Below are 27,992 nucleotides of genomic sequence, written 5' to 3'. Positions count from 1 at the left end.
GTTTTATTTGTAGTAGATTATCGAAGTACATTAAACTATTTATAAGACAGCCATAAACACTGTGATAGTTTATTATTACTAAATTTGAGCTGAAAGAGCAGAAGGATGCCATCTGCCCAAAAGGAAGACAAATATCAGTACATACATACACATGCACAAGACACTTACCAGAAGACCTGGAAGAAACATATTTCAGCTAGATTTGTGACCTAGTGATACTTCAAATACTCGCAAGTACTATTCAAGTACAACAGAAGAAAGCATACAAAAACAGCAAGCAAGCAGTAGTATGTATCTTCCATTCCCCTTAGGAACATTTTGTGTCTTTAATTTACAGCCTTTTCTTGTAAATTGCTAAATGAGAACGCTCACTGTAACACTTGCAGGGGTATGTATATAAGATGACAGAGCAGCTGACTGGATTTTCCAGATGGAATTCAAGGGAATGTCTATTTTTCAAAATCCAGTACCATTTACAAGAATAAGGTACTTACACAATTAAATACATGACAAAGCGTAAATTCCTCTCTAGGTCAGTGATCCAACTAGCTAGCATACAATTAAAACTAACTCCCTGTTTTACTTTCAGTGAATATTTTATGTCCAATTACACTGTACAGTCTGTATTTTTCAGCTGCTTTGGCCGTAAGTTCATCCTTATTTACAGGACTAGTGACCTATGCCTAGTAGTTTAATAGCTATGTTTTTAACCTGGCGAACAATTACTCAGTTCTTCTGGTTCACTGACAAAGTGCAATAGTGTTAGCTTCAAAGGAGATGCTCTGTCTCAAGTAAGTTGTCATTCAATAATTGTCATAAGGTATTAGCTCAGAAATAAGGTGATTTATATGCAGGGGTACTCATAGTGCTTTTTATGTATTTCTCTTTTTAAATGTACTTTTTTATTCCAGCATGTTCGTGGTATTTGAATGCATAGTAGACATCCATTGTGTCTAGGTCAGCAGTTTCCTCTGGCTGCAGTGAAGAAGATGTGGCAGGAAAAATGCTGCAGTTCCATCCTCTGGTAGAAGACTCAGGAAATCCCTTAGTTCCAATTCCATTGAAACAACTGATAAAGTTTCTGCCCAAAGCAGAGGAGAAAGTCATGTTTAAGGTATTTTGGTTAGAACAAAGAAACAAAAAACATTAACAAGGTCACTAATTCAAGTTATCAAGTGATGTAAGTATTGTAACTCAAATAAAAATCAGAGACACACCCTTTAGAGAGCAAATACAGCTACAGAAAAATTATGTCCTAGATTAAAACCAAACCTTTATCTTAATTCATCAGGTCTGTATGTGGCAGTAATGTTTACGGAAGTCTAATGAAGTACTCTACATGTTTTGTACCAAATGAAAAAGCAGCCCTGGAACTCTACCAGTACTCTAAAACAGCACTATACGTTCAAACAGATGTTCTGCAAACAGCCTCTTAGAAGAAGCTGTTAAACATGTTCTTAAGTCCTTATTATAGCACAGTTATCACATGAAAACAAGTACAAAAAAAAACCAACCACCACAAATAAACATGCTAGCACTTCAAACTAGAACTTTATAGTGCAGCACAGCAACCAGTGCTGCACCATGCAACTCAGTGATGCTGTTGTTCTGACCCCAGGGAGCACATTGTTTTTGTTTTAATACATTTATTTTATTCAGCCTTCTTATTCTGTCAAAAACAAATGCATACATGTATGTTGCTTAGCTATGCAGTATTATTGACTTCCTACAAACATATAACAACAGGACTACATCAGCTACTAGGGTTGGTTTTACTTCTTTATTTCCACTAACCAAAGAGTTGTAACCCCACCACCACTTTGCCAAATGTTTCCTTCTGCTTAACGTCACCAACTATCACAGTGTAGTTTTTACAGTCTGTAATCTAATCATGAGTATACACTTAAATGCCCACAGGGTTATCAACAGTAGCCAGTTAGTTGTCATTGCTTAGAACCATATAGTCACTTAGCCCAGAAAAAAAGCAAACAATCCCTATCTTTTAGGGAAACTGAGTTCTTTAAATAGTATATATTCTTGACCAATATAGAAGCAATGATTCTCACAATGCAATTGTTTGCAATATATAATGAATGTCATCCTTTTTTTTTATGAGACAACACTGTATGTTGCAGAATGCTGTTCTGATTATGAGAAAGCCTGCTGAGCTTCATTAGCTTTAAACATAGAAACTTACTCCCCTTTCTTTGAAAATATCACGTCAGTATTCTATTAGGCTGAACAATATTTAGAATGTCATATGCTATACAAAGGCTTCTGTAGTTAAGTTATAACCAATTGATTTACCTTTTAGTGATGAAATAAGAACAGGATAGTCATTTTCAGTAAGTCTGGTTCTCTTGCAAAGTTCTGGAAGCAGTTTGTTCCACCATACAGCCTAATTCATAAAAACCCACAGCAGAAGTGTAAATTAACAATGACTACAGTTAAGAGTATGAAAGACCTGCTAAAAATATACTGAACTAAGATCAGACGTATATGCAGATAGGTTACAGTGGAATCAGTAAGCAATTTATATAATTATTTGAAATGCAGTGTTTTTGCAGATGCATTTCCAATTTTCAGTGTGATCTTTTCATGCTTGACAGAGTTAAACAGTGTCCCCTAGTGCCTGTAAGATGACTTTTTTTTTCATCCAAGCAGCTCCATGCAAGGAGTCCCTTGCATGGTGAAGTTCCTTGCATGGCGAATTTTATTCACCACAAGTGGTGAATAAAATTATTGTAAGAACACTGCTGTGCCCTGACCTAATCTGCTTCCAACAGCTAAAGTAGTGAGTTATTTACTGTCAATTTGTCAATAAGAGTGAAAAGAGGAAGAAGAGATTTCTTTCTTTCTTTTTTTAAACATGTTAACCCTTTTCTACCACCTGTGTTCTGATTCATTATTGTACCCTCACAACTCTATAACTAACATGAAAATTATCAAGGAAACCATTTTTAGATCTGAACATAAAGCACACATTAGGTCTTGAATGCAGCAATAGTATTTCCCTCTGGTAAAGGAATCACCTTCGCTGAGTTTGGTCAACAAAAATACAGACAATTAAGTAGCTGTGATAGGCAATGGAAGTAAAATCTTGTACTCCCAAAACACTGGAATAGAATCAGTTACATCAATCAAAACTGCATGGAGGTCTATGTGAAAAATGGGACATAAAGAATGTGAAATTTCTCACTACTATACCAGTACCATTTTGATGGCAAGGTGTCACTAAAAACACAAGAAGAACATACTTAAGTATGATATTATTTGAAGAATCTTCTCCTAGCTTATTAGTAAAATATGACACTTTATACAATAATATCAAACAAATCAGAACATGGATTAGTAAGAAACTAGACAGTTTTCCACTTATAATGGAAAAAAAATACTCTGTTTTCTGAGGTCCTCTGTTCTCTGAAAAGAGAAAACTTACTAGAATGAATACAGGGAGTCACAGAAGAAACAGGGAAAAATGTTTCATTAAAATTAGTGGTAGTGATTTATGGAATTTAAAGGCCAGGCAAGTGAAAGCAAGCTAAGCAATTTACTGTGTCTGAAATCTTGGCTATTTGATCCATCCAGAGTCCATCTGTATGTATACAATAACACTGTAGTTAGTGGGAAAAAAAAATTTGAATGAGTTTAACCAAAGTAGCTCACCCGACTATCATCCTTCAGCTCATGCTGAGCATATAATACAGCTGCAGCAGGACACCTTTTGAGAAGCTGGTCAATGGAATCCTCATACTTGCCTAGATGAGTACTGCAGAGAACATGGATGGTGAGGCCAACATTGCCAGCCTCTATCAGAGGTTCCAAGATAGGCAGAGCAGCAGTTATATTGATTGACTGACTACATAAAAGAGACTAGAGACAGAAAGAAAAAGTATTGTTTGGATTTAAATCAAACTTTGCAAAGCAATGCTAACCATAACCTTAGAACAAAAGGCCTGTACTTATCATAGTATATTTGAAATAATATTTATTTTATTAAATGTTATTGAAAACTGATTAAGTTTAGAGTTAACTGAAAAGTAAGTATCACAGTTATTGATGTGTCATTTTGGTATTTTTTTTTTCCAATGATTTCAATGGGTCTTTTAGTTCAACTTGGGTAGTTCAGGGAGTGGGCAGGGAAGGAGGAGAGGAGGCTGCTAGAGAAAGCTCTACAGGCACAGACATTTGCAGAATGGATCTAAGTTGCAAACAGCAAAGTTTACGTGTTTCATACCTGTAGCTTTGAAATATCTTCAGGGTAATCTTTATCAGGTGGAGATCCCATTGACATTATGAAAGTAACCCATGGGAAAATGAACCCAAAACGATTACAGGAGTTTATCTATGAGAGGGAGACAGGGAGAGAGGGAGTGAGAGAGAGAGAGAGAGAGAGAGAGAGAGAGAGAGAGAGAGAGAGAGAGAGAGAGAGAGAGAGGAATGAATAGCAAGTGAGATGGAGACATAAAAATTGTAATAAATGAAGTATTTCTGTTAATGACAGTTCCTTGTGAACATACCCACACCACACCCCCTCACAAGTGAAGAAATTTTGTTCTTAAATAGTATACTTGGAATAGCAACTGTTCTTTCTTCTGGTTCATATAACTGAATAACAAATAAACTGGAAACTTCTATTTAATTCTGTATTTTAGACTCTCTATTCAGAATATTTTACAATCAATCACTCCTATGTTTTCTCATTTAGTCAGCTTTGTAAGTTTTCCATTAACGGGAAGAAAAAAAAACTCCACCTGACAAACTCTCATTGTTTCATTTTAGCCCTTATTTCTGCCCAGAGCTCAGATTCCTGCTGCATATTTGCAAATGCTCTTAAAGAATAGGATTCCCTATAACCATCTGTCTGGTAAGTACACACTACATCATTTACTTTCAGTCTTGCTTCTTTTAAGTGATAAACTGTCCAGAATTAAAATACAAAATATTTGGATAGACTTTGGATGAACAACACAGACATAAAACGTATGAGTAGTACACTTACCAGATCCTCTGTTGTTTTCAATGGCTTAGTCTCAGGAAGTTGCTTCTTCAATATTCTCCAAACATACTGAGAAGTAACCCTCAGTAAGAGCTCCTGAAGTACATCTTCCTGAGAGCATACTACAAGGAGAGCTTCCCAGAAATCTACCAAGAGCTGAGGAACAGTGTTTTCACTGTTATTACACAATATCTAAGAACAAAAACATTAGAAGACAGCAAGTTAGTATAGAATGTGGCAATTATTAGTAGAAGAAGTTAGAACAAACAAAAGGAACTGTTTTTTTTACTTTTACTAGAGGCAGGATGTTGGTTCCTTTTTTGTCTTGAGGTGATAGATGTGATTCTACATGATACAGTGCTTGGCAAAGTATAAAGTTCATGGAATGATTTTAAAGCAATCAATTCTAACATATAGATTTGATTACTTCTTGAAGATTTATTCCACTGACAGAAATGTCAGCACATTGTCAGCAAGGATTTACTGACTGCTACTTTAGACGCTTTTATATACACCAACAGCCTAACAGATGTCTTCTAAGAAAGAATCTTAATGTAATCAAAGGCCAATGATAACAAAATGATGTGCAGTTCAGGTATAATGGTAGGTCCTACAAAGCAGATGCTTCTGGGCTTTAAGGCCTCGTGTGTCAGGCAGGGAAAAGATTTGTTACTCAGTTTACACCTGACTTTGAAAAAACATATTTGTTCTATTTCAGGTTTCATGATTTGGTGTTTCTGATAAAGGTCTTTCACAGTAACAGATGCAAGACCACAACATACCAATATTGAAGTATATGTGGTTTTAATCCAAACAACATTACTGATTGTACAAAAAAAAGTTTTGTCTATTCCCAGTCCAAACAAAGAAAACGTCAGTAACTAGAAAAACAATTCAGTGTATTGAATTGATCCAACTGATCGAATCGAGGTTGGATGGGGCCGTTGGCACCCTGATCTAGTTGGTGACATCCCTGCCTGCAGCAGGGGGGTTGGAACTAGATTATCACTGAAGTCCCTTCCAACCCCAGCCATTCTATAATTCTATTTTTCTTTCCATAAACTGCAGAGACCCACTCTTCTTTCAGAAATGTATACAGATGATCAGAGCATTATATACCTTCATATTTGAAGCATATTTAATATAGAATGTGTATTTAATATTCTCATTCTTTAGAAATATGTCTCATCAAAAGGAGCCTATGCAAGTGGTTTATCCAAATTCTGTTAAGTTTCAATAGTCTTAGGAAGCCAAACTGTTAGGAAGCCACTGAAAGATCCCTCAGACTGGGGTATTTTCCATTCGACTGTTAATGGATTTTTTTTTTTTTTAAACTTCATTTGACCAGTATTTCTTTCCAGAAGTTCCAGATTCTGATGTAGTCATGTAGTGATCTATCAAAACTGGAACATATCCAACCTTCATCTCTCTCGTTCAAAAAAAAAAAAAAAAAGCTGAACATAACATCAGTACATGGAAGGGAAAAAAAAAAAAAAAAGGAAAAAATTGTCAGAGGCCAACCTTGAAAAACACATCTGCTTCTTCCAGTTTAATTTTACCGTTCTCATGTAAAGCCACAGTGGCAGCCACCAATAATCCAGGTTGCATCTCCTTCAGGTGAACAGCAAATTCAGTTGGAATAACGATTCCTTCTTTATACTGTCTCAGGAGTTTTGGTTGCTCAGTGAAGCCAGAGGCCAGTACTGTCTACAAACATAGTCAGATATAAATCAGGTAAAGAACTCAACCCATGTACAATTCAACTCTGCAAACTCAGTATTTTCTCAGGCAGTCAAGTTTATACAGATGAAATAAAGAAAACTAAGGGAATGGAAATATAAGCTTTCTACAGTTTATAGAGTAGCTCTCCAGAGATCCAGGTCCAAACTGTGTGCTGGATCAGTGACTCCTGAGCACTATGACAATTGCCTGAACACTGGAAAAAATGTGCTGTTGAAATCTGGAATTACTGTACGCGTAAGAAAAGACTTTACTATGGAATCACAGACACTAAATATACGGGGTGTTCTGAAAAATCACTGGCTGAAATTTAAATTAACTACTTTGCTGAAATCTCGTTTTTATATTGAAAATACCCCTGAAATAATGACCAAAACATGCTGCAAAATACACAACTCTAAGTTGTTTCTGGGCATTTGTGTGCTTTTGAAGGTAATATAACAAAATATTATTTCCATTTTAAAAACACCTGGGAAGTGATGCCTGAGCATATTAAATGAAATACCCCACAAATATAAGGCAGATCTAGGAAGAAAGTAAACATTTCTCAACCTCTGTATGTAGAAACTATCTTTCCTTTCTTTATCTTTCTAGAAGCATTATTTTTAAAAATTTGCACTAAAATACTTTTTAAAGGTGAGATGTAGTAAAGCATTTTTGTAATAGATCAATTAAAAATAATAAAAAAAAAAAAAACAAAAAACAACAACACACACACAAACAACCAAGTCCCTAACCTCTAAACGAGGTATGCAATGGGCTGGTGGTGGTGAATATTTGGACTGGATGATCTCCAGAGGTTCCTTCTGACCTCAACCATTCTGTGATTCTGTGAGTATGTATTTCTTAGCTTGTATGTAATGTCACAATTTCACCTGATCTTGCTGCAAATGGTTAGAAAGCAGGTGGTCCTAAATACAATAATTGAAACAGCTATCCACAGTTCCCAACTTGCAATTCAAAACCTAGTAACTCTTGAAAGCTCTCCAAGGACTTTTCATGCTGAAGCTTGGTATCAAAATTTGGACTATCTATCAGTTTATCTTAAAAACCTTTTAGACTTCCAACAGCTCACACTCAGAAAGATTTCAGATTTCAAGCTCCATAAACTTTGAATATTCCTTTTTCAACACTCCTGAAGAATCTTAACAAGAAGTAATTTACAGACTGGTCTCAGTCTAAATCCACATGTGAACACCTATGGCAGAGAATGATCAGCTAACATTTTTTCCCCACTGATGTGGAATTCTGATTTTGATAGCACTGAAGTAGGTTCTGATCTAGTCTTAATAAAAGTTAAGTACTTTGATTCTACAGAAGATTGGAAATTGTATAAGGAGATTGTATATAGAAACTTCAGCTTGTATGCACCATGGACATTCTGCTACAAAAGCAATTTTATAAGGGCTGTTTATATACAGATGGTAGGTTTTCATGGGCACACTGCAGGTTAATCATGTATTAATTACAGGTGGAGAGCTGGAAAAATACTACTATGCAACCCCGCCATATTGGTGAAGAGCATTGGCTCTGCAGAGCCCGTTATGCTCCAGTAAACTGCATTTAATTTATAAAAAAAAAAATAAAGCCTTTAAAACATTTGTTTATTGATAAGGCTTTGCAAAGATGGAACCATCCCAGCGTATACTAGTCCTGGATCTTACTGTTATTGCAGACATTCAGTGGAGCCTATAACGCATACCAGGAGGAAGAAGAGCAACTGAAAGGATGTTTTACTGTAAAACAGAGCCACTAGCCAAACTTAATGACTTGAGCATTGTAAAAAGCAAACAGTTCGTGCTTTCAGCATACTTTACCTCCTTATGGGAGCCCATCTCATGCTCATACATCATCAGGTCTCCCATTTTCAGCGCCATGAAAGCCTTAGTAAGTGTGAGGACCACTGACGGCATATTGTTTTCTACTTTATGAAGATACTTCACAGCTGTCAAAGGACATGCATTTCTCATGCAGGGACTGCAGAGGATATGAGGCAGCTGCATGGGATCAGCACTACTGAATATCTGGAGAACTTTATTTGCTGATTCCTATTAAAATAAAACCCATTTGACAGTTTTAACATTTCCAGATACGTAATCTTTTCTGCCATAAGAAGCACTCCTTTTCTTCTTTTGAATAGGCAAGTACAGATTAGCTACCAAATCCGTACTAGTAAAAGTAAAGGTACTCTAACCAGGAATGATTCAGCACATTATTTTGAAAAGCCAGGAGAACTCTCTACCCCACTGAGTCAGTTTTACCAATCTGAGCAATGTGGCAAGGTTCAAAAAACAGTTTGCATTGTTGCAGAAATGGGAAACTAAAGAGATTTGAGACAGAACTTTTCTAGCACAACAGTATCTCTGTGTGCAAGTGGGAACCATCATTATCAATATGCCTTGTGATAACCAAATCCATAAGTTGCTTGAAAGCAGCCCAAAAGCATCACAGCTGTTACATGCATGCTCTTTTGTCAAAAATGGGTAAATAAAAAAAATGTATGAAAAAGAATAATTGTAATACTAAATAAACAGTTCAGCATTTTAAGAGAAATTTTACTTAATATTTGATGCAGTTCTTAAATTGTAATTAAATCAACAGATTAAGAAAAAAATACTTGTTTCTACCTTGCTTAATTCTTCATTTATGTCTTCATTAAGAGAGTGAGTTAAATAAAATATAAAACCTCTTTCGTATGTCTGTATTTCATCACCTTCTGAAACTAGTCGCTCTAAAACTTCAGACATGGATAAACCCGCCATTCTATAGTATGGCAAAGCAAGGTGGTAATCCTTTGTGTCAAACCTGAAAGTAACAGATGGGAAGGAAAATGAACAATTAAGAGCAACACATCTGACACCACTGTTTCTAAGAACTAAAATAACACATCAAGGTTGCAAACACACCAGTATCTGCAAATACATAGCTAATACTCAAGGTAACATTGTATTTTGTGTTAAACTGACAATAAAAACAACCAGGCACTTAACAGAGGACCAGATTAAGCCATTCTGGTAGAATTTAAGTTTTTGAAATACATATGCCATGCCAATGCAAAATAGCAAGGAATAATGGATTTTCATTTTAAGGTTACATTATTAGAAACAAAAGCTCATCTATATCACTTTGACATCTAAAACATACCTGCTGTAGCAGTCTCCTAAAAAGGCACAACTTTCTCTGAACGCTCTTAGAAGTTCTTCTTTATCATCTGATTTAAGGAAACCAGGGTCCATTATAGCTGCTCTGACTAGTAAGTGAGCCTCACTTAGGAGGTGGATGCAACTCTCAGTTTTCGCATTTTCGTAAGTTCTACTATAATCTACCTAGAACAGATACATGATACACTTTGGATGCTGTTAAAAATAAAGAATATACAGAAACAATTCTAGAGAAGGCAGCAGGTATTTGAAATAGAATTATGAGCTATTCATAAGAGATACATTACAGTATATTCAGCACCAGAGACTAACAGTACCTATTTTTAGTCAATAAACAAAAGCAGGAGTTGGAAATACCATTTCTCTGTACAGCTGGATGGTTGAAACAGTGTTTATAATATATAAATTCCACCCAGGCTCTGACTCGGAATTTGTTCTGGATTTGATGCTATTAGCCTTTCTGGAACTAGAGAAAAGGAAAAGAGTTAAGTTGCCAATGTCCAAATAAACATTCTGTAGCCAAAAACAAACAAAAATTTGACAGTTTAAACACATAAACAGGTATGTTTGCAGACTAGTAGACGTTTGAGAGTTCAGTTGTGAATTTAAGTTGTAATAGCTAGTAATAGATAGGCACGTTCGTACATCAGAAACATCACTGTTAGAAAACATCAACTACATCTTCTCCTGGATATAACACCAGATAGTATCATGTACATACATGAAAGTGAGTAATTCAACTCAGTTAAGATGTTCAGCTACTTTCCATAAAGATTTACTGCACTTTTGCCCCTGCAGCTCAATTCACACATTTGTCAAGGTGTAAAAAAAAAAAAAAAAAAAAATTCTAAGAAATTTTCATTTTTTGCTACAACACGTTTTGTTAGCCTGCAGGCCCATAACTCCTACATATTTTTTGCCAGGGTAAGTATTTTTTTCTTCTCAGTAGCAGATACATTCTTTATAACGTTATTTTAACATTACGTATGCAAGTTGGCTTTGACAATCTTGAGTAACTTATTTTGTAAAATTTCAACTTTCCATTTCTTCCATGTCATTTAATAGAGTAGAATTCAAAAATCAATGCTTGATTTCTGTTCTCATCTATCAGCTAGGGAATTATGTCCTAACAGTCTTTCCACAGAGGATCCTGTCCGACTCCAGAAAATTCAGCACTGTACACAAAACTATAAATCCCATCTCCCCAAAATATGCAAATTCTTACAGCATCCTTCTTGTGGGCTTTCGTCTTTCAGTAACATCTTCTGTGTTAGCCTTAGTAAGAAGAATTATATGGTTTTTGAAATGACAGATAGCTCTTGGTCCTATAAAAAGCTGCATTCGTAATGTGCAGACATCCAGAGCAACAGGTGGACAAGCCTATAAAGAAAAGCACATGTGTTTTGTAATTTCAGTTAGTGTGTGCTTTGAGTGAATCTTTAAATCAAAAAGGAAACGTTACCTAACGTGGAAAACTTAATCCCAAATAGTTTGAATTTGGCTGAGATGTAAGACTGCCTGATGTGTTTGCAAAAGTCCTGATTTCAGTTGCTTATGTTTTATATTAAAAAAAAAAAAAAAAAATACAGACAGAAATATTATATTTGCTTGCACTATTTATTGTTACGTTGCCTATCCAGTATTACATCCTTGATGTATTCAACATGCATCTTTCAGCCAAAACATACTATATCCTCTAGGCTGGACTAAAAATAGAAAAATGCAACCTCATTTGCCCAGAAATATTCTACACTTGTAACTGTAAAAAGATAAAATACCACATTTACAAATTGGTATACATGGTAAAGCAAGGCAACACAGCATCATGTATTATGTGTGCACTACTTTTCAAAGAAACCTCAATCTTTGGTAAAGAGGCAGAGGGCTGCAGTGATGATCTGGAGGCTATTAACTGCCCTGGGCCTGTCATAACCACAACCAGTCAGCTCTGAAACTGATGTCAGAAAAAGCACGAAAAACAAGTACATGTCAAACTCCACAATGGAGAAGGAATTCTACTAAAGGACTGCAGCCTGTGCGAAACCCACACCAGGGAGAGGCACCCCTGCACAACTGCAGTCCATTGCTGACCCACACTAGAGCAGGGGCGTCCTTCAGGGACAGTGGCCCATGAAGGACCCTTGCCAGAGTGGGTCTGCAGCCTGTGGAGGGCAGGCTGCAATATGGAAACCCATGAGTGTCTGCAACTTACTATTATATGCACATCTCAAAAACAAAGAACTAAAGTTTAGGTTTCAATACAGTTATGCTTTACAAGCACCATAAGCTGTCATATTGGAAAACTGCTCCCTCCATTCAGAATAGCACGGAATTTAGTTGAAAACTTATGATATCATAGTTTTTGACATTTTTGAAAACTTTCTATTAATTATCTAGAATCTTACACAACAATAATAGATTGTTCCAGTGATACATGTGCAGACTTTTAGAATATGCCATAGATTGAACTAAAGTATTCATTTTTGATTTTTTTTTTTTCTGGTCACAGCCAATAGAAACTAACACGATTTCAGAAGGAAACATAGGGGAACAAAGCGTCACACTGCTACTCCAATTCTTTTAGCAAAAGAATGAGATGTGCACCTTTGCAGTCGTATCAATGTATGGATCCTCATCACGAGCTGCTGCTGCACTGCACCGCACTGTGAAACACTGCAGGTTCTCACTAGAGGGAAAGAAGAAACAACACTGATGACAAAAGAAAATGAAGACATGCAATAATCCAAAAGCCAAGACTAAAGAGAATCAGATCTTTCTCCTTATGCAGAAACGGGCTTTGAGGCCTAGGCAGGAGGATGTTCTGCACCATAACATGAGCTTGCCCAGAATGCTTCAGGAAAAAATAAAGCACAAAGAGAAAGATAGTAATACAATAAGCAAAATCATAAATATAGTACCTTGTAATGACATGCAGGAATTGTGGAGTGAGAACTGCCTGCTCTGACTTCTCTGAATACTGGTAAGTAGAAATCAGTTCTACTACCTTCCCAACAGAGTAGAGATATCCAACATGAGGCAAAGAGAAAAAGCAAAAGAGACTGAGTAGTTCTCTCTTGTTCTCAGTTTCCTCATGGGCTGTCACAGAACTTCCTAGATGTAACAATAAGAAAGGCATTTTATATACACCTCGTAAACCAAAACCTTGCAATTCCTTTGTAAGTCCAATTCCTAAAAGCTACTCTCCGACCTGACCAAGTTCCAACTGGTTTTGTTAATAGCTACTGAAGAGAAGGAGAACTACATGAAGAACACCTTACCAGTTGGTAATACACCAATTTGTATGCCATGTTCACATTTCAAGGCATTTCTAACAAAAGCGTGGCTGAATCACCAAGTGAAGAATTTCCACAGACCCAACAGTATGTGGGAGTCCTGGCACATTCATCACAACTAAATACCCATAGCTCGAATGATCAGTCTGGTCTTAGACAACTCCTTGTGACCTGGGATGAATGCTCATTGAGAGCTGCAGACGAACTGCACCAAAATGCAGATCCTCATTTAAATGAAACAGAGTCAGAGAATGGCAGAATTATTTATAAAGCCACTTTGGCAGGTAAAGGGTGTGTTCAGATTCTACAGACCCTCTTGTCAAGGTCTGTAAACCACAAGAGAAAATAAGTTAGATGGAATTGAACAGCAAGTAGCTCATCCTCTTGAGTCAGCTGCAACTTAAATGAGACTCTGCTACTGAAAAGAACAGACAACCACAAACTGGGTGAGCAGTCAGTAAAGGTGACATAACAAAGGATTAAATTTTCCCCTGGTCATGGTGAAGTTAGGTTAGCTAGTGTTTATTGATGAATCCCTGAAATTTGCTTTCATCCCTTGTCATTTTAAAAAAAGCCTGGCATAAAGGTAACCTGTACCTTAACATTATTAAGGTTTACTACTCTAATTTCCAGTGTTGACTCTCAGAGACAGCCTAGAATGTTACAGTGACACTGAGGATAATTTTATTTATGCAACATAAAAAGTGACCTGTTTTGTGATGTAAAATTTGTCAGTAGAGAACTGGTAAGAACTGTCTTTGAACAGACTTACTCTTATGGTGCTGTGAATTGGTATTTTCATTCTAAGTTTACACAGAACTTAGAGAAACTTTAACATGTCTGTTAATGAAGCTCAATTTAAATCACTGAAAAGGGAGGAAATACCTTAATTTTAAAACAAATCATACAGGAACAGCGTACAAAAGAGATTATACTGACACGTTCCTTCCTTTCCCAGGACTCCTGTGACACAGAACATAACGCATCCACGCATAAGCATCTACCTGTCTGGTATATAGGAAGCAGTTGAACAGAGTGCAACTTCATCTCTTCACAAAACCCAAAAGGCGACTGGTCAGGTGCAAAATGCCTAGAGGAAATATCCAAACCAACATGGGACATCAGTGAGAAACTATTACCATTCACCTTGAGCAAGGAAAGAGCAATAGTTCTAATAGCCGTAGCTGATGTTTTAATATTCAGCTATTTTGCCTTCATACTACTAATGCAATTAGCTTAGCAATGCTAAGAACGTAGCACAGCTAGAAACAACAAGTTCCTGCAACCAAAAATTCTTTCTTTGCTTGTCTACAAGCCATGTGCCAAAGTCTTGGATCACTGAAGATGTGCTGCAATTGATTTGAACCCTGATTTAATCTTTCTTCCTTTTTATTTAACTGAACAAAATTCATCCTCAATCCTACTTTTCTTTCCTTTTATGAGTCATCCTTTTTCTTGCCCTGCTTCAAAATTCACAACTGGACTGAGATATCAGTTCTTACTCAGTTTTAGACAGAAGCGTAATGGTTTTGATTATTAAAAAATAATCAAATCAAAACAAGTTCTTAGTGCTTAAGATACTTGGTAAACTCCTCTTTGCCAGCTGCACAAAGGTAAGTTTTATATATATATATATATATAAAAAAATATCAAAGGTATATATGTATAAAAATATTAAAGGTATCACTTTAGCTGGAGTTGATGAAACCTGCAGAACAGACACAGAGAAGGCAGTACCTTGATCAAGGTCACACAGCCAGGACTGATGGTTAGTCTTGTGTGTTATACTTTACAGTAGGCTTCTCTAAACCATAACAGAGTTTGACACAAGCTGCTTCAGAATGGGACACGTAAAACTTAGTTTGGCCAGTTCAGAATCAAAGTACAAAAACCTGAGTGGTCAGACACCGTAACAGGCTTCCCAGAGAGGTTGTGGAGTCTACCCCATCTCAGGAGTTACTCAAAACCTGACTAGACTAGGTCCTGGAAAACCTACTCCAGCTGATTCTGCTTGGGAGTAGGATGTTGGACTGGATGACCTGAGATCTTTTTCAACCTAAATGATTCTGTATGCTTAGAAGAAAACATCTCCTCTGATACATCACAAGAGAAGCTCTAATGTATGGTCTTCACAGCATTCAGTATGTATGGCTGTAGAAGAGAGCAGACACTACACATCACCAGTACTGCAAAACCATCAAAGATAAATTCCATTTTAATTGTAATGACTAGCCACATTCTCAAAATTAAATAAAGCTTAGGATTCACAAGGCCAAAAATGGCATCTTTGGTATCACAGTGTTCTTGGTCTGCTTAGGAAACAGCGCTTAACAAGCTCAGAAGTCAAAATACCAGGGTATTTCTTTCATCAAGATACGAGCTTATATTTGCTTCTTGGTATTATTAAAGTAACGGTTAACCCACACAGGGGAAAATGCATTTGTAATACCTGAATAGGAGATACCGCACTTGAAAGTGCTTTGTGTCTTCTGTAGCTAACTCTGTGGATTCCAGTGTGATGGGTATCTCACATAGCTTACTTTCTTCCCCAAGTAGTTCCACTGGCTTCTGACATATGATGAACTCATCTAATTCAAGCTGCAAAGTATGTGTTGAAAGGTCTTCATCTTTTACACCTTAACAATGGAAATGCATTAATTATTCAAACCATTCCATTTAGTAATAACAATATGCTGGCACAACATCAACTAAACATTCTAACTACAGCTACCTAATAAGCAATGGCTTCTTCAAACCATGAGACTTTCAGAAGAGCTCTGCTAGAAGACAAGAACAATCTTTCATTTAGGCCTGTTGTGGTTTAACCTCGTCGGCAGCTAAACACCACACAGCCGTTTGCTCACCCTCCCCCCTCCCTCTCTGGGATGGGGGAGAGAAATGGGAAAGTGAAGCCCGTGAGTTGAGATAAAGACAGTTTAATAAGACAGGAAAATAATAATAACAATAATAACAATGATGATGATAATAGTACTACTACTAATAATGTGTACAAAACAAGTGATGCACAATGCAATTGCTCACCACCCGCTGACCAACGCCCAGCCTAACCCCGAGTAGTCTGGCCCTCCTCCCCCTGGCTAGCCACCCCTATACATTGTTCAGCGTGACCCCAGATGGGATGGAACACTCCTTTGGCTAGTTTGGGTCAGCTGTTCTGGGTCTGTCCCCTCCCAGCTCTTGCTGCACCCCCAGCCTGCCTGTAGGCAGGACAGAGTGAGAAGCTGAAACGTCCTTGGCTTTGTGTAAGCACTGCTCTGCAACAATTAAAACATCATCGGGGTGTTATCAGCACTCTTCTCACCCTAGGCCAAAACACAGCGTTCTACCAGCTACTAGGAAGAAAATTAACTCTGTCCTAGCTGAAACCAGGACAAGGCCTCACCTGTCTCATTCCTTCAGAGTCAAGATTTCTGAAAGAACTGGCAGTGAAAGAGCTGGCAGAGTGTACTTGCAGCCCGAAGAGCCAACTGTATGCTGGGCTGCATGAGAAGTGCAGCCAGCAGGTTGAGAGGTGATTCTCCCCTTCTCGTTGAGCACCCACCTGGAGCACCACGTTCAGCTCTGGGGACTGCAGCACAACAACCACACGGAATCGTTGTAGCAGGTCCCAAGGATTTGGACAACACTCTCAGACATAAGGTCTGATTTTCAGGTGATCCTGTGCAGATTCAGGAGTTGGGACTCAGCGGTCCTTGTGGGTCCCTTCCAACTCAAGATATTCTATCATTTTGAAGTTCATGAGATGATTCTTTCCTTCAGCCTCTTCCTTGTCCCTTAGAAGAGACGCGCTTATCTGGGCAGTGACACTGACGGAAGAATTTTTTCTGAACACAACACACTGACTTCCTCCCACTTTGATTTGGCCAGTAGTGGTACCCCAAAACAGATACCTAGTTCTGTGGCTGCACCATCCTGAAAGCGTCCACAGAACAACAGCATATTTAAGTGTTACCTCCAACTACATGTAGCAGAACTTTTCATGCACTGTAACTTTCAACTGATGGCCCAAAAATTATCTTAAAATACTTTCTGAAGGGCAATTACCTTGTTAGAGCCTACTTCAAGAGTAATAGCGATCACTTAACAGATTCCCAGAGGCAGAAAAAAAAAAATATCTCTACTTACTTCCATTCCCAGGTTCTTCTAGTGTACTAACTCGATGTGTGGATTGCTCTGTACTGTCTGCACTTTGGATCAGTTCCAGTTTCAGGATCAGAACATCCAAGTCTGTTGTTATGGCTATATGTCTGGCACAAAATGCAACTTCAGCAGGAATGAAGTTATCAATGTGTAAAATTAAGGTGCGTTCAAAGTCTAATACAGTCAAATTCTGATTTATGACCAGATATTTCAAACAGAACATGACTAGTTTATTTTTGCAGCCCACAAGAAGATCTCCATTTACAGGACAACATGAAACGCACAGCGGAGGATCTGAAAGTGGCATTTCCACAATTGACATCTGTTCTTTTAAGGTTTCACTGTATGACTCTTCCATCTTGTGACCAACCATCCGGACACAAACACGAGAACTCCCCGCAGACATGCATCTCCAGTTCATATATGCTCTTAGGAAAGTTGCTTTGCTTTTCTCCTCAATTGTCACCAAATAGTCTCCTTAAAACAAAGCAGCAGTACTAAAACGTCAATATAGAATAGATGACAGTTTTTGAGCTGTTTAGCTGCTATTCCAACAAAGTACATTTCAAATAATCTCTTAAATTCTCAACTCTCACATAAAATTTTAAAGAAGTCTTCACCAATGTTTCTTTAACGAAAACCAGAGCACAAGTTTCTTTGCTAGATGAAGCACAATTCACACACCAATAAAGTGACCTAACATACAGGTCTAGGGCCGGATATAACTTTAAAATGAACCCACTTTAAGAGCAGAGCTCGCAGACAAGGTATTTTTTTTTAACCCCTAAATACCCGTTAACAAAAAGTCAATTAATTTAAACAAGTCATTAACAGCTGTGGAATCGGCTGGGGAGAAGAGACACAAAAACCACCCGTCCCGCGCTCTGAAATCAGAGCGGCCAAGGGCGGGAGCGCAAGGCCCCACCACAGCGGAGGAAGACGACAACAGACGGGCGCCGGGCGGCTCCACGCTGCCCCTCCGCGCCTCAGCCGCCGCTTTACGAGCTCGCCCGCGGCAGGCGCCCGGCTCCGCCGAGAGGCGCCTGACCCCGCCACCAGCGGCCGCGCCGGGCGGGCGGGGACCGCCACGCCGACCTGCCGCGGGGCCGCGACACGCTCCCGCCCCCGGCACCGGCCGCCCGCCCCGGCGGAGCCCCACGGCCTCCGCTCGCCGCTCACCCCAGCCCAGCAGGGCCCGTTTGCGCCGCCCCGCGCCCGGCCCGGACACGCCTCAGCCTCTCCGGGCCCAGCGGCGGCCGGCACTGACCTGCTCGGCTGTGCGCCATGTGCAGCACGGATCCCAGCGTGGCGAAGGAGCCCAGCGGTTCGCAGCGGCCCTCGTGGCGCACGGCGAACACCTCCACCCCGCAGCTGGCCGCCGCGCCGGCCACGAACAGCACGTCGGGCCCGCAGCAGAAGTGCGCCGGCTCCTGCCCGCAGGGCACTACTCGCTGCGACCCGAACGGGTGCAGGTTGTAAAGCTGCACCATGGTCCCCGAGCCCCCCCCTGCTACAGCAGCGGCCACAGCTCCCGGGGCCGCACAGTCCCCCTCGGCTTCCGCCTCCGCCCACGGTTCCGCAGCGGGCGCGGGGCGGGGCGGCGCTGGGGATTCCCGCGCGCCACTCACAGGATCGTAAAGCTTGGAAAGGACCTGGGTGCATTTCCTTCGTTACGCGTTGCTCGGTTCGAATGTAAGTTGCGGCGGAGCGCCGAGCAGTCGGAGGTGAGCAGGCGCCGAGTTGGAGTGGGTGCCACTAGCAGTAGCGTCCCTAGCGAGTTGGGCTGCTGGGATCTGGGACCTTCCAGCGTCCTGGATGCAAAAACACCTTTGGTTTTGAAAACAGCAGTTCTTTAGAACTTCGTAACTTGTGCATCCATGGTATGCTCTAGATACAAGAACTTCCACATACTTAATTCCGGGTATCTTCAGCACACGTAGAAAATCTTTTCTTCCTCGTGGTTTTATAGAGGAAAACAAAACAAAACAAAAACAACCAAAACCCCTTTTTTCTCATTTACAGAACTCAAGATTGAACAATTTTAAGCAAGTAGGTCAGCAGTTTTTACCTGTGTCTCATGACTTGGCAATTTCTCAAGTGTCTATAAAGTTCTGTTCATTTGAAAGTACCACAAAAGAACGTATTTTTAATAGGTTAATGGAGGAATTTAAAATAGGAGTATTTTTAGCAGATTTTCATCTAAAGGGAATTGAATGCAGGGAGGCACGCTTGTCAGAAAATTTTACATTTTGTCTGCATAGTCTCTCCGTTTTCATGTTTTTATTTTTCAAGGTAGCAAGTTTTGTCCTGTTAGCTAGTATACTGGTACTAAATTCAAATCAATACTGTAATTGTATGTGCCATAACTACAATTAGGGAAATTACTTTAGTATATTATTTTTTTGTGTGTCTTCTGTGAAGCTAGCTTCAAAGCAACAATATGCTTAATATCGGGTTTCTGTCTATTATGTAAAGACAGGCTTGGAATAACACCCATTAATCCTTTAACAAAAAGAAGTTTCCTGCTTGTGCAAAACTAAAAATAAAAGTTTGTCACAAAATGCTTCAGGATCACAGGAAATTCTATATAATTTCCTGATTTTATCTTTAGTTTGCACATTACTAGATGCTACCAAAATTGCAGTTTCAAGTGGTCCTTATATAGTGACTATAGATGTAAATAGTAATGAAGACAAAGAGAGAACCTTTAAAACTTTATTTGAAAACAATCAAACAAGTGAACAGGGTTCTGCAATTTGTTGTTGCTGAACATACTTTTCCAGACTTCAGTTTTCTAAATATTCATCTCCTTCTTCAGCCTCTGCTTCTACTGAGTCTACCCCAACTTCTTCATAATCTTTCTCAAGCGCAGCCAAATCTTCGCGGGCTTCAGAAAATTCTCCTTCCTCCATTCCTTCCCCAACATACCAATGTACGAAGGCACGTTTAGCATACATGAGATCAAATTTGTGGTCAAGGCGAGCCCATGCTTCAGCAATAGCAGTTGTATTACTTAACATACACACAGCCCGCTGCACCTTTGCGAGGTCACCACCTGGCACCACAGTTGGAGGCTGATAGTTAATGCCCACCTTCAAGGAAACAAATGAAAACTTTGAGTGGGAAGGGTTAAAGACATTTCTGTTAATAATGAACAAACATCACGGTTATGGACAAATAGCTTAGAATTATTTTGCATTTCATGAGCATATTTAACTAAATCCTAATTCAGGATCAGATCAAATTAATATTGGGACAATATTAGGTAGGCTGCACTAGAGAATTTTTTTTTACCAGATTATAACAAATAAGTCACACAAATGACTGTGGAAGGGCCCTAGAAGAAATAATTGGTAGTAAGAGCTTACTGGACTCTAAATAGAACAGAAGAATCTGGTCCTTTCAAGTCCTGAATGCACTGACAATAGCTAGAAGGATTGATTGCTTATCTGCAAGGTGTCATTGTCAGCCATGTTGACATTGTTAACAACAGCACAAAAGATTTGCCCTAGTGATAGAAGCCAGGTGTCATAGAACATCTGTCATCACAGTACAGACCCGGAAATTGACAGCATCTGTCATTTTAAGGTATCTCAAAAATGTTGTTGGGAAGTTACTGCACTTTACTACAATATAAGTTACCATGGTGTTTCTACAGTTGTTTGAGGTTTACCTACACTTTCTCTATACAGAATTACCTAGGTTTTTGAAGACTTGCAGAAAAATATAACACAGTTTTTTTTCTACCCACCTGTTTTTAAATTGTTTTCAGATACTCAGTATTGCCTGTTGCTATAAAAACTGATAGCTTATCTATAACTTGGTACAGAATTTTCACCTGTGTTGCAGTATCTTGGATTTATACTTAAGAATGTAATCTGAAACGTAAGCAGTTTGCTAACAGGGACATTACAACATTATACAGTGACCATCACATCTAAATACTATGCAATTCCTAGTATTTTAAACATCAAGCACCTCCTAAGTTATTTATGTACCTTGAATCCAGTTGGGCACCAATCCACAAACTGAATGGTACGTTTAGTCTTGATAGTAGCAATAGCTGCGTTAACATCCTTAGGTACGACATCACCTCTATATAACATACAGCAGGCCATATATTTGCCATGGCGAGGGTCGCATTTTACCATCTGATTAGCTGGTTCAAAACAAGCATTGGTAATTTCAGCCACAGATAACTGCTCGTGATACGCTTTTTCAGCAGAGATGACAGGAGCATATGTTACCAGGGGGAAATGGATTCGTGGGTATGGGACAAGGTTAGTTTGAAATTCAGTGAGATCTACGTTGAGGGCTCCATCAAAACGCAGTGAAGCGGTGATGGATGAAACAATTTGCCCAATTAGTCGGTTTAAATTGGTATAAGTAGGACGTTCTATATCAAGGTTGCGACGACATATATCGTAAATGGCTTCGTTATCTACCATGAATGCACAGTCTGAATGCTCCAGTGTGGTGTGCGTAGTTAAAATTGAATTGTAAGGTTCTACTACAGCAGTGGAAACCTGGGGTGCTGGATAAATTGCAAACTCTAGTTTAGATTTCTTTCCATAGTCAACAGAGAGCCTTTCCATGAGCAGAGATGCAAACCCTGAACCAGTGCCTCCTCCAAAACTGTGAAAGATAAGGAAACCTTGCAGCCCTGTACACAGATCAGCCTATAATGGGGTAGAAAAAAGTGGGAGAGAAAGAGAAGTTATTGATTATTCTGGAGAGGGTAATATTAAAATAAGCATTACAAAGCAATTATTTCCTAATTCTTTTAGTTTTAAAAGGTGAACTTTTTTTTCTTGCATATCTTTTACTCAGAACTACCAGTGACACTGCATACCTTATTCTGAATATGAGTATTTTCACATTTAAAAGTAGCATCATTGTTTTTGATGCCACTTTAACACTACTGTAAGCAAGAACAGCTGTATACCACTGTGAAGTTATTATAAATCACAGCTGGGTTACACCCTTGGGAACAGATTCTACTCTACATGGCAGCAAGTATCAATTAAGTATTGAAAACCAGTATTTTACAATTTTACATAGACAATCACTATTTCACTTTGAATCATGTCGTACTATGCGAGTTTCTCACAGTGCATCAGGATGTGAAAATCTAGAAAAATACTTGAAATTTCTGAGCTTTCAACCAAAACCTGAGGTTCAGGTACTGGAATTATTTTGCTTGACACATAAGGGTGCAATTCAAGTTGAAAATAACAAACAAGTACAACAATATGACCATGCTTTTTTAAGGATTTTATAGTATGTTTCCAAGGTATCCTTAGAATGACTTCAAATAATGATGTTTCAGATCCTAAGAAGCTTCAAGTTTTATTGACCAAATTTTTATTTACCTCAAAAGGGGGAGGCAGGAAGACTTCTTTTTTTTAAACATTGTAATGGATAATTGATTTTAAAAAAACAAACAACACAAGTGTCAAATCGTAGTTATAGATAGCTGTAGGGCTGTATCAATTATTTTAAATAACTGCATGACTTACAGTATGAACTCTTACCAGTTTGCGAATGCGGTCTAGCACGAGATCAACAATCTCTTTTCCAATGGTATAATGGCCTCTAGCATAATTATTAGCTGCGTCTTCTTTCCCAGTAATGAGCTGCTCAGGATGAAATAACTGCCTATACGTGCCTGTACGTACTTCATCTACAAAGAAATAGAATATGCCAACGTGAAATCTGGCTGTTCAGTTCTATGCATGCTGCCTAGCAGTGAAATACTAAGTAAACACACATATCAAAAGGGTGTAGACAGCATCTGTGACTACATGCAGCTTGTCTGACTAGTGTAAAAAAGTTGACACAACTTCAGCCCCTTTGTGTAGAGGAAAACATCAAGCACTCAGAGCATTACAAGGATCTGGGAACACGGAGGTAACTCAGAGAACTACATCACAGGCATAGACAGACATATTCTAGATAGCAATTAAATGAAGCTCAGCTCTGGATGTCATGCAGCAGTTTGGAAAGATTATCCACAGACTGCAAAAAAAGTTCTAATGTCTCCCAAATGTTCCCCACAGATCATTATTTAATTTCTTCTTCCAAGTAACAGTAATTTAAAACGTCAAAGCAGCATCCGAGTATACATCTTTTAGAATCTGCAGTGTTCTGAAGATACAGAGATGTCTGCAGGGAAAGGAGTGGTTTCACAATGATGTACATGTTGGGTACGTACCAACTACAGTTGGCTCTAGGTCCACAAACACTGCTCTGGGAACATGTTTACCAGCTCCTGTCTCACTGAAGAAAGTGTTAAATGAATCATCTCCACCTCCGATAGTTTTATCGCTGGGCATTTGACCATCAGGCTGGATCCCATGTTCAAGACAATACAATTCCCAGCATGCATTGCCAATCTGAACACCAGCCTGACCAACGTGGATAGATATGCATTCACGCTGAAAATTAAAAATAGAATAATGATAATGAAATGTAGAGCTACCCATCTTCTAGATTTCACTCTCCTAATAATCAGCAATCTGTGGGTTTAGTTACCATGATCCTTCTCTGCTGCAGTATTCCCCAGCTGCTTTCAAGTGAAAATTTATAAATATTGGCTTCTAATTGTATTGTGGGTTCCACTGCAATCTTTCGCTAGTGGCCACACCTCACAGCATGTTACAAACGAGGGGCAGGCTATGATCCAATGGCCTCATTGTTCTCATCCATTTTTTGACCTTCCCTAAGGTTAAAAGGCCTAATCAACTAACTTAGACTAAACATATGGTTTAGTGGGGACTGTTAGTGTTAGGTTAGAGGTTGGACTCGATGATCTTGAGGTCTCTTCCAACCTAGAAATTCTGTGATTCTGTGATTACACTGATCAAGTTGTCTCCTGCTGGCAAGATTCTACTCGCCTCAGTTGATCTGGACTATGATATTGAAAACGTTGTAGAACCTTAGAGACTACATAGTCATAGAGAACACGTAGGGTGAATGCAATAGTATCATCCCTTACCATGCTACACGTGTATTCTATCTTTAATATTGTCTAGTCTCTTTTCCACCTTTCCTTGGTTTTGAAAGACTTAGTTTTATATAATAACCCCACATTTCCTTGATTTATTGCCAATAACGTACTGGGCAATGTTGCAAGAATCTTTCCCACATTAAACCTTCTAGTATGTTTTTCCGTGCAATAAAGTTATCTAGTGCCTGGAAATCCATACATCTTTGAGTTCCTCTGCTAAATCACCAGTGTAAGCATGCCACATGTTTAATCTCTCAAAAATCTTAATTTTTGTCTTGCATCTGAGACTAAGATAAATTGTTATTCTAGCTTAGTGTTACAGTGTTTCTAGGAAAAAGCAGAGACGTAAAATAAATGGTAGGGTGTCTATAGTCCTCTTTTCTTCACGGCTTCATCAAAGCTTGCATCCTTGACTCCATGTTTGTATTCTCACTCAGGGGGTTCTGGCATTAACCCGTTGCCGGCAAGGCTGACTCTGCACTTATTTCTGCTTCCATTCGGTTAGCACCAAGTTTCTAAAGGCTTTGTGCTGCCTGTCTCCAGTTCCCCATCGCGTTTGCACCACGCGCCTCGGAGCGGGAGCAGCAGGCGCCGGGCACCACCCCGCAGCCCCGCCCGTGCGCGGGCAGCCGTGCCGCATGGCGGGCTACGGGCCAACCCCCTCTCCTCCGAGTGGCTGCCTGCGACTCGCGGAAGCTCTGAGCGCTGCCGCCGGCGCCACGAAACGGCAGAACGAAATGTTTGGCTGTTGTCTTGCGCTTTCCCGCCGTCTCTCACCTCGGGCGGGTGTAGTCTATCCCTCACCTGTCACCTTCTCTCCACCCCGCCGACAGCGAGGCCACCGCTATAAACAGCCTTTCGTTGCTTTTCCACGCGGTTTGTCCCGATAGCCACCGGCCAGTTCCTGCACATCGCCTGCCTTGACGTGTTAACTTACAGCCACCTCCCTCCTCCCCCCCAGCCCTCCCACCTTACTGCGACCGTGGGGACTCCACGGGGCAGCTCTCTGCAAGCCCCGCCATGGTAGACGTTATCCTAAGATCCCCAGACCCGCCGCAGAAGCGCTCCCAAATTCCCTGCCTCCTCCCAGCCGCGAGAGGCCCGCTCCCCACCATGTTGCCTGGCCAAGCTCAGGAGCCTCGACTGCACCAGACCGCGTCCGCCACCTCCCGCCGAGCACTGCCAACTGCCGACGAGTAACCGTCTCGATCCGCTCGGCTTCGCGCGCTGGCTTCCCATTGGCTGTTACCCGCGCGCTCCAGAGGGGGCGGGCTTGAGTTTTGCTGAGCGGGGACGTGCGCGTGTCGGCGCGGGCCGAGGTGCTGCGTGCAGTGCGTGCTGGGGGCTCGAGGAGTCGCCTCAGGGCGGGCTCGGACTGCCCGCTGCGCTGAGGCAGCAACGGAGGTCCTAGCGCGGGCTCGCCGCGCGCGCCTACGCTCGCAGCAGTCTGGAGGCTGCTAGGGCGAGTGGCTGGAAGCGGGGCCGGCTGCGAGAGCGCGGGCGTCACTGGAGCAGGCTTCTGCGGCGGCCGTTTGGAGGCGGCGGGAGGGCCGGTACCTCTCAGTAGAGCCGCGCGCAGCCACGAACCGGGCGGAGAAATCCCTCTCAGCAGAAACGGCAGGGGTGCCTCCCATTAGACCAGGCTGCCCAAAGCCTCATCCGGCCTGGCTTTGAACAGTGCCAGGGATGGGGCATGTACAGCTTCTCTGGGCAATCTAATCTGTTCAGTGCTTTGCCACCCTCACAGTGAGGAATTTCTTCCTTGTATCTCATCTAAATCGCTTTCAGTTATAAACCCCGACTGCCCCTTGTCCTGTCACTACACTCTCTGATAACGAGTCCCTCCCCCCTCTTCCCTCAAAGTACTGGAAGACTGCTCTCAGGTCTCCCCTGCTCTCGGCCTGCCTTCATAGGCGAGGTGCTCCAGTCCTCTGATCGTCCTCATGGCCCTCTTTGGGACCTGCTACAACGGTTCCATGTGGTTGTTGTGCTGCAGGCCCCAGAGGTGACCATGGTGCTCCAGGTGGGGGCTCAACAAGAGGGCGGTCGAGAATCACCTCTCTTGACCTGCTGGCTGCACTTTTTCAATAATGTTAGTTTTAACTAATAGGACAAGGGAGTCGTAGAATCATAGAACCATTCAGGTTGGAAAAGACCTTCAAGATCATCTGGCCTGACCACCAATGTCACCCACTAAGCCATGTCCCTAAGCTCCATGTCTGACCTTTCCTTGAACACCCACAGGGACGGTGACACCACCACCTCCCTGGGCAACCTGACTGCTCTTTCTGAGAAAAAACGTCTCCTCATTTTTAACCTGAACCTCCCCTGGCACAGCTTGAGGCCACGCCCTCTAGTCCTATCACTAGTTACCTGAGGGAAGAGCTGACATCCACCTCCCCGCTTCCTTTCAGGTAGTTGTAGAGAGCAATAAGGTGTCCCCTGAGCCTCCTTGTCTCCAGACTAAATCAGCAGCTCCTCATAGGACTTCTGTTCCAGGCCCTTCACCAGCTTTGTAGCCCGTCTTTCGAGGGCTCAAGGGCCTTGATGTCCTTCTTGTGCTGAGGGGCCAAAAACCATACTTGAGGAGTGACCTCACTAGAGCAGAATACAAAGAGACAATCACCTCCCTGGTCCTGCTGGCTACACTATTCCTGATAACAAGCCAGGATGCCGTTGACCTTCTTGGCCACCTGGGCACGCTGCCAGCCCATGTTCAGAAAAGCATTAATCAGCACCCCCAGATCCTCTTCCTATTCACAGCTTTTCAGCCACTCTCCCTCAAGCCTGTAGAGCTACGTGGGGTTGTTTGGGCCAACAGGCAGGACCCAGCGCTTAGCCATGTTGAACCTCATTCCATTGGCCTCTGCCCATCAACCCATCCTGTCCAGGTTCCTCTTCAGAGCCTCCATACCCTCCGGCAGATCAACACTTCCCCCCAACTTGGTGTCATCTGCAAACTTACTGAGAGTGCACTCAATTCCCTCATCCAAGTCATCAATAAAGATGTTAAAAAGGATGGGCCCCAACACTGGGGAACACCACTCGCGACTGGTCACCATCTGGATTTAATTCCATTCACCACTACTCTTTGGGCCTGGCCATCCAGCTTTTTATAACTGAGCAAAGTGTGTACCTGTCCAAGCCATGGGCTGCCAGCTTCTCCAGGAGAATGCTATGGGAGACCATAAAGACCTTGCTGAAGTCTAGGTAGACTATGTCAATGGACCTTCCCTCACCCACTAGGCGGGTCACCAGGTCATAGAAGGAGATGATATTGATCAGGCAAGGCTTGCTTTTCATGAACCCATGCTGACTGGGCCTTATCCCATGGTCATCCTGCATATGCTGCGTGATTGCATTCAAGATGACCTGTTCCATCACCTTTCCTGGCAACGAGGTCAGGCTGACAGTCCTGTAGTTCCCTGGGTCCTCCTTACAACCCTTCTTATAGATGGGTGTCACATTAGCAAGTCTCCAGTCATCCAGGATCTCTCCAGTTGACCAAGACCACTGATAGATCATGGAAAGCAGCCCAGCAAGTTTTAGAACTAGTTTTAGCCCAGCACTGAACTGTTCTGAAATATCTCTATTTTGTGCTTTTGGACTAGTACAGAGTACAGGTGTTA

The 27,992-nt window shown here is 40.8% G+C and overlaps 2 protein-coding genes and 1 long non-coding RNA gene across 6 annotated transcripts in view; 1 reads left to right on the top strand and 2 right to left on the bottom strand.

Moving 5' to 3' along the window:
- Positions 1-55: 55 nt before the first annotated feature.
- On the bottom strand, positions 56-18,844 carry HPS3 (HPS3 biogenesis of lysosomal organelles complex 2 subunit 1). Of its 2 annotated transcripts, XM_027464525.3 has the most exons (17): positions 18,622-18,844; positions 17,340-17,831; positions 15,643-15,829; positions 14,198-14,283; positions 12,819-13,011; positions 12,505-12,586; positions 11,126-11,280; positions 10,258-10,366; positions 9,884-10,065; positions 9,367-9,544; positions 8,557-8,787; positions 6,521-6,706; positions 5,003-5,191; positions 4,238-4,345; positions 3,667-3,873; positions 2,308-2,398; positions 56-1,081 (listed from the first exon to the last, which is right to left on the bottom strand). In XM_027464525.3, exons 1-17 carry the CDS (start codon positions 18,842-18,844, stop codon positions 954-956), a joined length of 3,027 nt encoding a protein of 1,008 aa, XP_027320326.3. In that variant the 3' UTR covers positions 56-953. The 2 variants fall into 2 exon arrangements, 1 of the variants encoding a protein (XP_027320326.3); XR_005267883.2 differs by lacking the exon at positions 56-1,081 and having other exon boundaries at positions 3,667-3,769.
- Positions 18,845-18,932: 88 nt separating this feature from the next.
- LOC140003195 (uncharacterized) overlaps positions 18,933-27,992 on the top strand; it is a 33,825-nt gene continuing 24,765 nt past the window's right edge. The window contains exon 1 of one of the 3 annotated variants that reach the window (XR_011811434.1): positions 18,933-19,046. This is a non-coding gene — a long non-coding RNA (uncharacterized lncRNA). Of the gene's footprint in view, positions 19,079-27,992 lie in introns of all 3 variants that reach the window. The other 2 variants (XR_011811421.1, XR_011811427.1) reach the window with 2 other exon arrangements.
- On the bottom strand, positions 20,056-25,658 carry LOC101795602 (tubulin alpha-3 chain). Its single transcript, XM_005023621.6, has 5 exons — positions 25,476-25,658; positions 23,569-23,791; positions 22,889-23,037; positions 21,353-22,033; positions 20,056-20,446 (listed from the first exon to the last, which is right to left on the bottom strand). Exons 1-5 carry the CDS (start codon positions 25,476-25,478, stop codon positions 20,141-20,143), a joined length of 1,362 nt encoding a protein of 453 aa, XP_005023678.1. The 5' UTR covers positions 25,479-25,658; the 3' UTR covers positions 20,056-20,140.

Source organism: Anas platyrhynchos, chromosome 9 (assembly GCF_047663525.1).
Source record: "Anas platyrhynchos isolate ZD024472 breed Pekin duck chromosome 9, IASCAAS_PekinDuck_T2T, whole genome shotgun sequence".
Classification (NCBI taxonomy): domain Eukaryota; kingdom Metazoa; phylum Chordata; class Aves; order Anseriformes; family Anatidae; genus Anas; species Anas platyrhynchos.
The sequence above is the reverse complement of the archived record's forward strand: the minus strand, read 5'-3'. Positions and strand labels throughout refer to the sequence as shown.

Bases quoted from the DNA above. Each gene is read 5' to 3' on its own strand.
- LOC101795602 (XM_005023621.6), bottom strand. The intron at 22,034-22,888 runs GTAAGAGTTCAT...ACCCCATTATAG, and splicing joins TAGACCGCATTCGCAAACTG to GCTGATCTGTGTACAGGGCT. The intron at 20,447-21,352 runs GTACATAAATAA...GTTTCCTTGAAG, and splicing joins GGTGCCCAACTGGATTCAAG to GTGGGCATTAACTATCAGCC.
- HPS3 (XM_027464525.3), bottom strand. From the start codon at position 18,844: ATGGTGCAGCTTTACAACCTGCACCCGTTCGGGTCGCAGCGAGTAGTG. The intron at 14,284-15,642 runs GTATTACAAATG...TATTTCCTCTAG, and splicing joins GTGCGGTATCTCCTATTCAG to GCATTTTGCACCTGACCAGT. The intron at 4,346-5,002 runs GTAAGTGTACTA...TCCCTCTCATAG, and splicing joins TGAAAACAACAGAGGATCTG to ATAAACTCCTGTAATCGTTT.